General features: G+C 36.9%; 1 protein-coding gene across 1 annotated transcript; it reads left to right on the plus strand.

Annotated features, from left to right (window-relative positions):
• Window positions 1–8,197: 8,197 nt before the first annotated feature.
• LOC129719859 (uncharacterized) lies at window positions 8,198–8,803 on the plus strand. Its single transcript, XM_055671275.1, has one exon. It carries the CDS (start codon window positions 8,198–8,200, stop codon window positions 8,801–8,803), a length of 606 nt encoding a protein of 201 aa, XP_055527250.1.
• Window positions 8,804–11,940: the final 3,137 nt, after the last annotated feature.

Consider the following 11,940-nt stretch of genomic DNA (forward strand, 5'->3'; position numbering starts at 1 on the left):
TGCACTCAAGCCACAAATCGACCTCAGACAACATTTTGAATTGTAAGATGGTGACTTCCAGTGATTGGAAAAGAGACGAAAATGACCAAATACCACCTAATATGGATGTTTTCTAACAAGAATGACGCTCAGAGGCCAGAAATTGTCTCTGAATACCATTTTAAAATCCAAGATGACGACTTCCGGTTTCTGAGAAACAGTGAGATATGACCAAATACCACCCAATATGGGTATTTCCGAAATCGTGATGATGCACTGAAACCACAAATCGACCTCAGACAACATTTTGAGTAGTAAAATGGCGACTTTTGGTGACTGGAAAACTGCCGAAAATTACCCAAAAACAACCAAATATGGGTGTTTCTTTAACCAGAATGATGCTCAGAGGCCAGAAATTGTCTCCAAATGCCATTTTGAAATCCAATATGGCGACTTCCGGTTCCTAAACAACAGTGGCAAAAGACCAAATAACACTCATTATGGGTATTTCCGGGATTGTTATGATGCACTGAAGCTACAAATCGACCTCAGATAACATTATGAATTGGGTTGTTAGCTATTCAAAGATTTCCGATTTTTATATATCATCTGAAAGAGTGTAATTTTCTGAGCAAAACGTGATTTTTTAAAACCTTATATCATTATCCTTCGATTTTAAAAAAGAAGAATTAAAATTCGCTCCAAATCGCTACAATGACAGTCGGTATATGGGCGAATTGTCTTCGTAGCGATATCGAGCAGATTTCGAGCAGTTTTAAATCTTGCTTCAAAAAGCGAAGGACAACGATAGAAAAATTTTTAAAATCACGTTTTACTCAGGAAATGCAGAATTTTCAGATGATATAAAAAACTGAAATAGCTAAACAACCCAATTGTAAAATAACGACTTCTGGTGAATGGGAAACTGCCGAAAATGACCAAATACCACCCAATATGGGTATTTCTTGGTATTTTCTGTGGTCCCCGTGGCTCTGTGCTTAGCGATGTCGGTCGGCTAGCTCTCCCACACGGTTGTGATATCGGGTTCGATTCCCGATCGAGTCGAGGATCTTTCCGAGCTGGAAATTTTCTCGACTCAGCACTGGGGCACGGTGTATTGTTGTACTTATCCTACACATACAAAATGAGCCAAAAACAATATCGATAACGAATTCTCTCAACTAATCTTGTTAATCGAGACCGCTATTAGCCCCTAGGCTGAGCGTGCGATATTGTTGTATGGGTATTTCTTCAACCGGCCGATTTCCATCCAATATGAGATGCTTCGATAACGGAATGATACACAGGAGCTAGAATCGACCACAGACACCATTTTGAATTCTAAGATGGTGGCTTCCGGTTTCTGTAAAACAGCCGAAAACCAACACCTAACACCTATTATTGGTGTTTCTACCAGAATGACGCTCAGGAGCCAGAAATTGTCTCCAAATGCCATTTTAAAATCCAGGGTGGTGACTACCGGTTTCTGTAAAATAGCCGAAAGGGACCAAACACCACCCAATATGAGTGTTTCTTTAACCAGAATGATGCATGGAGCTAAAAATTGACCTCAGACACCATTTTGAATTGTAAGATGGCAACTTCTGGGAAACAGCCGAATACTACTGCATATAAATATTTCCGTAATCGAAATAATGTATAGAAGCCAAGCATTGACCCTGGACACCATCTTGAATTCGAAGATGACCACTTTCAGTTTCTGGAAAACAACGAAAATAACTGAATACCACCCACCAACCCCAAATACACATACCACCAATATGGGTGTTTTCGGAATAGAGGTGATGTACTAAAGGCAAAAGTCGAGGATGTTGTCATTCCGATAAAACCAATAATTTTAAACGATATAAACAAATCGCAAGAAATCAATGAATTTGGAATGTTGAAAATTATTAAATTAAACACAAAAATAGGCGGGACGAAGTTTGCGGGTCAGATAGTAAATACATAAATATGCTGGTTAAACCAAAGCTGCAAGTGATAAATACGAAGATTAGAACTCGAGAGCAAAAAATTCGGAGGGATAAAAAAAAAACAAAAAAATACTTTCAAAACGAAGAAAACTAAACATTAAATAATAGTTTTTGCATAACAGTTGTTATCACTAATTACGTTTGTTTTGTTGAATATCTTTTATGCATAATATAATAAAGCTTTTAAACCAATTACAACATTATATGTATCAATACTTAAATTGTTAACTTGATAGAACATTCAAGTGTTATCTAAGCTAAAAGTTGCACAACAACCATATACGACTATTGACAACCATCGTGCGGTTTCTCCTTCTATCTTTTCACGAGGTAATTGAAATATTCATTTAATTGTACACTTCGTGGCCTGATTATTGAGCTTGAGCCGTCAAGGCCGCACATTTCGTAGTTGCTTCCCATGATGGATCTGAGCTAGTGAAGTTACAGAGGGAACCACGTATATAGCAACTTGGGATTAGTTTACCATTTACACGTCGTGGCCTAATTATTTGAATATTTCTTCTTCGTGCCTCGATAAGCTACATGTATTATATTATCAATATTTGACTCCCGGAATGGCGTTAGTTTTACATGCAAACAAAATATGCACGAAATCTGCAACATATTTTTTTCTGTGAAGGTATGAAATTGAGTCAACTAAATCTAAAATTGAGTAAATTCAGTTTCGTGTGTGAGAATGTCACACACCCACAGAAATTCAACAACAATGCACAGTGGTACAGTAAGGCAATGTAGGCGGACATGAGTTTTTCGATGCGATTTTGTGGTTTTAGAGTAAAATTTTTTTCTAAGAACTTGTTTCTTATATTTAGTTTATTTTTATGTGCAAATGAAAATTAGGGTGGTCCTGAAATCGACTAAATGAAAAAACTAACTTTTTATTTGCATAAATAAATGTATACATTCATCGGCACAGTTGTGGATCAACTAATTTTAAGCAACTTTCGGTATTTCTTCACAATATTTGTTCTTTCAAATGATACTAAAAAATATTATTTATGTTTGCCCTAAACGGAGCCATCAATATATCAAAAGGGCCTATTTTTAAAATAGAAATAGTGAAAACTCTTCATCTGTACAATATATCGACAATGTTTTTTCGTCAAAATTGGCGTATTTTTGATTAAAGTTACCGAAGAAAACTTTGTTTTTAAATTTGAATTGAAAAAATAGAGCAAAAAGACTGTTTTTGGAAACCAAATTTCATGTCTACAAAAAAGTTTTTTTTTAAAGTTACTTAGAATTAGTTGGTCTACAAATTTGCCAAAGAATGTTTACAATTATTTATGCAAATAAAAACAAGTTAGTTTGTTTTTAATTCGTTGATTTTAGGACCATCCTAATTTTCATTCGCACATAAATAGAGGACTATGTATAAGAAACAACTTTTTACAAAAGCTATGGCTTTAAACCGCAAACCAAAATCGCAACGAAAAGCTTATGTCCGCCTCAATTGCCTTACTGTACCACTGTGCAATGAGCTTAGTTACCTTTTTCACCACAAGAGGGGGTGTTCCCTGTCTGTCTTCACGGGAATATATGGGAAATTCGAGAGTGAACTATATCGTTATTTTAAGATATTTGGTAGTAAGTAGTATTCGGTCATTTTTTTCTCCATTTTACAGAAAACGGAAGGTGCCACATTTAACTTCAGGTCTAAGGTCAATTACAGGCCTTTCCCGATCAGAAGAGCATAACTAAAAATTTACAAAATTCTATCAACACGATAGCTCCGGGGAAATATGGACTCGAAATATGGCTATTTTCAACAAAAAACTAGAAATATCTCTACAACAAATGAAAATATCAAACCAATATATTCTACAAAAATGTAAGGTTTAGCAGAATGAACAAAATCTTAGAACATCTTGAAATGTTTCGACGATTACAAAAAAAGTTATGGACAAAAAACTAATTTTGAGGGGTGTTTTCCTTTCATTCAGTACTCGGTTGGATACAATTTGAAACAGCTGAACTCTTTTGAGTAATGCAGTTCTTTTGACAAACTTTCAAATGCATACAGTCTGGTTTGCTGGTGGTTATTTTCAGAAAAAACTAGAAATATCTTAACAACAAATAATATCAAACCAATATATTCTACAAAAATGCGAGGTTTGGCAGATTGAACAAAATCTTAAAACATCTTTAATTGTTCCGACGATTACAGGAAAAGTTATGGACGAAAAACGAACTTTTTAGAGTGTTCCTCGTAAAACTCTATTTCGTCATATCAGACGTACAGATAGAAGATAACAGTCTTCAGCAATTCTTTTTCTTATAGATTTTCCTACAACTTAGCTGAAGAAAGCAATCTGGTATTTTGAAAATAAAAAAAAAATAGTTTTTATATCTTACTACTAGGGGGATTGATCAATAAACCGAGAACGCCAAAAGAAAGGCCTTGTTATATGGAATAAACTTGCTGAAGACACTGGGTACATAAAATCAATATTTCACAGTCAAATCTAAAACGATCACGATTTTTCGAGTTTAGACCACTGTGCTATGATACGAAGACAACAAATTGAAAAATTCTTTTCATTATCATTGTAACCACCGAACTGGTAAGTTGTAATATATAGTTACTCTTGTTGGTGAAACGCTGACATTACTGCTACAGAAGAGAAACGATACCTTCACTGGTGTACCATTTACTTTGGATTATCAAATAAAACTTAATACACGTTTTCTGTACGATTCATTTTGTATTTTATTTCTCTTATGCGGAATGTGTTCATACTGTTGATTCCACTGTTTCAGGGACATTGCTAGCCAACAGGTTATGGGCCCAGTGGAGAACAAGTGATACGGTCGGTTATTTAAGTGAAATTAAATTTTTTCACCGCGGCGTCAGTTTGAGGTTATGGCGGATCCGGGAAAATTTCCAATTGCTAAACTTAGGAATAGCAATTATGCGACATGGAAGTTCCAGATGAAGATGTTTCTCACACGGGAAGAACTTTGGCACGTCGTGGAAGATGCGAAACCGGAACCCGTTACAGATGCTTGGACGAAAGCCGATAAAAAGGCTCGTGCTACGATTGGTTTATGCATCGACCAGAGTCAATATTCGCTGATCAAGGATTGTGGCAGCGCTAGAGATGTCTGGGATGTACTCAAGTCGTACCATGAAAAAGCAACTACGACGTCACAACTATCGCTGTTGAATCGTTTGTGTGAATCCAAAGTGGCAAAATCCGGAGACGTTGAAAAACACATGCTGGAACTGGATGTTTTGTTCGGACGACTAGAGGATGCTGGTCTCGAGTTAGCTGAAAAGCTCAAGATTGCAATGGTACTAAGAAGTTTGCCAGATTCGTACCATTACCTCGCATCTGCGCTGGAAGCTCTACGTGACGAAGAGGTGACAATAGAATCAATTCGTTCAAAACTGTTGCAGGAGTATTAAAAACGTTTGGATCGGCACGAAAAATCAACTGGGGATGAAAAAGTGCTAAAAACACAGAAGGTAAAACCGAAAACATGTTTTTACTGTGGGAAACCAGGACATTTTAAAAAGGATTGTCGTAAATGGCAAGCTGATAAGGGTAAGCACAACGATGGTGGTGCTTCTGGATCAAAACCAGCTCCCAACGGTCAGCATGAAAAAGCGAAGCATGCGACGAGTGCAGATAAAGGAGCAGTATGTTTTACGGTGATCGAAGAACAGGCTGCGTGTGTTGCTTCAGAACCTGGCCAGTTGTGGACACTCGATAGTGGTGCCTCTTGTCACATGACAAGTCGGGAAGATTTTTTCGGTAAATTAAAGCAGGTTTCAGGTGTATCTGTAGTGATGGCAGATGGAAATAGTGCTAAATCGAGTGGCCATGGTAGCGGAATAATTAAAAGTGTTGACAGTAGTGGAAAGACAGTGGATATACAACTCGAAAAGGTGTTGTTTGTACCAAAACTGGACAGTAGCTTGTTGTCAGTGAGCAAGATAGCTGACCAGGGGTATACTGTAACATTCATGCGTAACAGTGTTGAGATTCGTGATGCGTCTGGATGTGTTGCGGTTTCAGGGAACAGGCGCGGGGATTTGTATTATCTGACGGAAGCGGGGCGTGTTTTGACCGCTGCTAGTCATAGGCATACAATGAATTGCCAGCATACGTGGCATCGTAGGTTGGGCCACCGTGACCCAGCTGTGCTTGATCGTATTAAGAAGGAAAGTTTGATAACCGGGATAAAAGTAGTGGACTGTGGCGCAAAAGTAGTTTGTGAGTAATGTCTTGAAGGGAAAATGGCAAAGCTGCCGTACCCGCAACAGTCAATAAAGAAAACAACCCGCCCGTTGGAGCTCATACACACCGATTTGTGTGGGCCCATGGAAAACGTGACCCCTGGTGGAAACAAATATTTTTTAACACTAATTGACGACTTTAGCAGATATGTAGTGCTGTATTTGCTAACAAATAAAAGTGAGACCAAAAAATGCATCAAAGATTTCGTGAGATTGATGGAAAATCAATTCGGCAGAAAGCCACAAATAATTCGCTCGGACCGAGGCGGGGAATTTGTGAATAAGGACCTTTAGAAATTTTACTCCGATGAAGGAATAGAGATGCAATTGACGGCCGGATATGCACCTCAGCAGAATGGTGTGGCGGAGCGTCGCAACAGATATTTGCAAGAAATGGCGGTGTGTATGCTGCTAGATGCTGGATTGGAAAAGCAATATTGGGGATAAGCGATAGCGACAGCTGCTTACATACAAAATCGGCTCCGTCACGATCATTGAAAAGGACTCCGTTTGAGTTGTGGAGAGGTAAGCAACCAGACGTTAGTCATCTCAGAATCTTCGGATGTCAAGCTTTCGTACATATTCCAGATTCCAAACGGACGAAACTGGATAGCAAAGCGGAAAAGCTAATTTTCGTTGGTTATGCGTGTGGCTCGAAAGCATACAGGTTTTTGAATGAACAAACCAACAGAATTATTGTCAGTCGAAATGCTAAGTTTCTCGAACTTGGTAGCTGTCTACAAGATTAGAGAATCTCGACGACGAAATGCGAAGCAGAACGAAACCAAGTTGAGCTTGAGTCGTTTGTGGGCGATTGTGATTCACTGAGTGATACAGAGGAACCGTGTGCATGTTTTTCGGACGGTGATGATTCGAATCTTGAATTTTTCGATATCGAAGAGTTACACCATGGAGAGAATGACGAGCTGAAACAAAGGCGCGTACAGCGTCAATGTGTTGGCACATTGCCACGCAGATTTGACGACTACATTGTGGGTATAGCTAAGGTGAATGAACAAGAGCCACAGAACTATCAAGAAGCTATTCAATGTGCAAATAAAGAGAACTGGATACAAGCAATGAATGACGAGTATAAGTCGCTTATGTCAAGTAATACTTGGACACTTGTACAGTTGCCTCCTGGGCGTAAGGCAATCGGATCCAAATGGGTCTTCAAGCAGAAGAAGGATACATCTGGTTATGTTGCCCGCTACAAGGCAAGGCTTGTAGCTCAGGGTTTCAACCAAAGATATGGTATGGATTTCGGCGATGTTTATGCGTCGGTTGCCATGCAATCTACATTAAGGGTGCTGTTAACAGTTGCAGGTCAAAAGAATTTACATGTACGACACATCGACGAGAAAAATCAGATAGGTATTGGAACTCTAGAGGAAGAGATTTTCATTCAACAACCTCCGGGTTATGCTGTAGGCGGAAAGTAGGAACTTGTATGCAAGCTTAACCGTAGTTCGTACGGGCTCAAACAAGCAGCAAGAGTATGGAATACAACGGTCAAGGCATTACTGCTAAAGCTGGGATTCCAACAATCTGTATCGGATGCTTGTCTGTTTACGATGAAGCTAGCAAATGATGAGTGGATTTATTTACTTATTTATGTAGATGATATACTCGTAGTCTGTAGAGACGCACATCGAATCACAAGTATCGAAGAAAAAAATCGTAAGAAGTGCGAAATTTTGTCGCTGGGGGATGTGCATCAATTTCTCGGCATTAAAGTTACAAAGGATGCGGAAGGGATTTATTCTCTTAATCAAAAGGCATTTATTCGTGAAATAGCCGAACGTTTCGGGTTAATGGACGCTAAAAAATCAAATGTACCATTAGATACTGGTTACTTTAACACTCAAGATGGTAAACCGATGAAAGACAACGATCGATACCGAAGTCTGGTTGGGGCACTGCTTTATGTAACAACCATGACGAGACCGCTATATCAGCTATGTCACCTGCCGCAGTTTCAATATTGAGTCGGCGAACTAATAACCCATCGCAGCGTGATTGGCTTGAGTTCAAACGCGTCGTAAGATATTTGATTGGAACAGAAGACTATGAATTGCGTCTGGGAGATGCGTCGGAGAACAATCTGACACTAATCGGTTTCTGTGACGCCGATTGGGCCGGCGACAGAGTGGACAGAAAATCCACCAGCGGTTTTTTGCTCAGGATTGGTAACGCGACAGTAAGCTGGGCTAGTCGAAAACAGAATTGCGTGTCGACATCAACGATGGAAGCAGAATATATAGCGCTATCCGAAGCAGCACAAGAAGCAGTTTGGCTACGTAGGCTGCTCAGTGAACTCGGCGAGATGCAGGATCATGTAACACTTATGTACGAAGATAATCGCAGTTGTTTAGATTTCGTATCGCTTGATCGGCAAAACAAAAGGCGCAAACATATAGATACGAAGCTCTATCACGCAAAAGATTTGTGTGCTAAAGGTGTCATCGAATTAAAATATTGCTCTACTGATGAGATGGTGGCGGATATTTTAACGAAGCCGTTAGGGCCAAAGAAAATGTTGCAATTTTCGGACAACATGGGCTGAGTGAAGAGAAGATTAAACTAAGGGCCAGCAGTGTCTCAGCGAGGAGGAGTGTTGGTGAAACGCTGACATCATTGCTACAGAAGAGAAACGATTCCTTCACTGTTGTACCATTTAATACTAGGGATGGGCGATAGTGTCTGAAGTATCGATACCTGAGTACTCGAATACTTTTGCACAAAGCGATACCAAGTATCGTGGTATCGGTATAGAAAGTATCGATGCCAAAATACTCGATGCTTTCGGCCAAAGCATCGATACCGTTGGTATCGATACTGGTATCGCCTATCCCCAATAGAAGGCATTGGTGGTATCGGTATCGTTTCAAAGTATCGTTGGCAAAGTATCGATACCGCTACTCATCGCTAGCAACGAGCATCGATGCCAAAATACTCGATACTTCGGCTCCATGTATCGATACCGGTGGTATCGATACAAGTATCGCTCATCCCTACTTAATACACGTTTTCTGTACGATTCATTTTGTAATTTATTTCTCTCACGCGGAATGTGTTCATACTGTTGATCAGGGTTGCCAATGTTCCAGTTTAAACTGGATTCCTCCAGTTTTTTTCAAGTGATCCAGTCAAACAGTTTATTCCCAAAATCTTCCAGTTTTTTCAGATATTTGCCAGTTTTATCCAGTTTTTTATTCACTCAAGCTCCGATTGGTTTCCGGAAATATTTTTAAAACGTAAGTTTTGTAGATTGATATATTATTTTGACAATTTCTAACAGCTTTTTCAGTATTCTATCTTCTCGCACGAAACACGATCTAATTAAAGACTGCATGACATGGTTGAGATAAAACCAAACAAATTTATCATACCGTGAAAAAAATCTTCTATTTATTTTCTGTGGCGTAGCAGGTAAAAAATTGTTAGTAGAATTAGATACCAAAAGATAGCGAAGTCAGAAATAATTGAAATTTAAACTTCACTGATGTAACGGAAGAAACTGCCGCGTCAATACTTTTGTTGAAGATAAAAGTAAAAGAAAAAGCTCTATTTTCTTAATTTTGAGGTAGATCGATTGCGTAATTTTAAATTTTGCTGCTGTTAGAGGAAATTTTCCAGTCCATAATTTAAAAAAAATGTAGGCCCGAAACAAAACAGTTCTGATTAAAATGAGTAATTTTGTGCGAAGAGTTATTTCGTTAGTTGCTGTATTCGAAACTGACACTGGATTTAGTCTCCATAACAAAAAAGCTCTCTTAAAATCATTTTATAGCTTTTTTACAAATTCATTTGGAATCCAGTTTTTTCCAGTTTTTTCTTCAGCCTTTTTCCAGTTAAATTGAAAATTTTATTGGCAACTCTGCTGTTGATTCCACTGTTTCAAGGACGTTGCTAGCCAACAACTCTTATTGTAAAGAACATTACAATAACAAATCTTGAAATGAAGTTGTTCTGAAACAATTCTAAAGAATAATTCGTCTATCAAAACTTGCTGTTTCTAACAATGGTTGTTTTTGTACTGTTCTATATGCTATAACATTTCGTTAGAAAACTGATACGTTAGTAACAAAGTTTGATATGATTTTGATACTAGTAGAATTATTTTTGTTATAATTTCTGTTACCCAACGGGATCAAGTTGAAAACACAAGTTGAAATATTTTCCTCGTAACAAACTAACAGCTTTTGTTACATTTTCGTTTTTTTTCTGATCGGGTTGGGTATCATTACAATTCCGAAAATGCTCATATTAGCTGGAGAAGCGACAAAAAATATTTACAAAAACTGTGAGTTGCATACATAAATTGTTTCGAATAATTTGAATGTCTTTTTATCCTGAATGTGGTTCGAGTTATCGTTCAAGATTATCGGCATTAATTTTTTGACACGCAAGAAATTCTGCAAGCAGCAGTGCACTACACGTCATACTTCGGCTCTCCTTTATTATAAAAATAAAAACATTCTTAAAAGTAGGTATTTTACATACAAACAAAATTATTTTTGTTGTCCCTTGCTTTAACAAAACCAAACCCTCGAATTTTGTTTAGCGGAAAAGCTCGGATTTCGGGAAGTCGTGTCTCAAAGCGATAAAAGTTTAATTTTTTTAAACGATTAAAAATAGGACGTGAAATGTTCGATATCATTGTTTTTCTGGTCAAAAAAGTGAAATTTTAACCCCTTTGACGCACGACTTTCCAAAGACCAATTGAGCAGAAACTTTGCATGTGGATTTTTTTCATGATATAGTTATTCCTGATGTAATTGCAGTCAAACGTAAAGAAAAACTTTGATCAAAAAAAAATTTAATTTATTTTTTAATATTTAATTTTTTATTTTTCAATTATTTAGGTATTACATTAAGGTATTTTTATTTTTATTTTTTTAAAAACTTCAAAAATTTCAAAATAGTATTTCTTTTATTTTTTCCCCTTCCCATCAAGCGTTACGTATTTCATGGATATTTTCTCACGACATATTAGCTCTAAATAAGTCATGTTTGGACAAACATTTTTTTTGGAGCTATATATAATCGAGTCCAAAATTATATTTAATCGAATCGTATATAATCGAGTTAATATATAATCGCGTCTCTATATAACAATGTTCTAGAGAATCATGTTTTAAAAATTTCTGAAGATACTATGCTAAAATTCCTTTTGGTTCAAAGATATATATATACACATATATATATATATATATATATATATATATATATATATATATATATATATATATATATATATATATATATATATATATATATATATATATATATATATATATATATATATATATATATATATATATATATATATATATATATATATATATATATATATATATTATATATACATATATAATTTTAATAATAATTTACCCTATTTTCTACTGCCGATTGGAGAAAAGGAGGACCCGGAAGTTTACACCCTCCGCCATTTTGAAGCTTCAGGTTAGTCCTACAAAATGGTGGAAGAGTTACTTGTTTAATTCGTCACAATTTGAAGAACGAGCGTTAAGCATTGCAGTCAAACATATAGTTTTGCACCTTTTGCCTTCAGCATAACGAGATATCATCTTAGTAATACGCTTTTGGACAATTTGTGTATGTATATATGACCATTTAAGTTAAGTGTATAAACGACAGAACATTTTTATAAAACTATACCAATTTAAATTATTTTTT

This window comes from Wyeomyia smithii, chromosome 2 (assembly GCF_029784165.1).
Source record: "Wyeomyia smithii strain HCP4-BCI-WySm-NY-G18 chromosome 2, ASM2978416v1, whole genome shotgun sequence".
Taxonomy (NCBI): Eukaryota; Metazoa; Arthropoda; class Insecta; order Diptera; family Culicidae; genus Wyeomyia; species Wyeomyia smithii.

Coding starts and splice junctions, on each gene's coding strand:
- LOC129719859 (XM_055671275.1), top strand. CDS start 8,198: ATGTCACCTGCCGCAGTTTCAATATTGAGTCGGCGAACTAATAACCCA.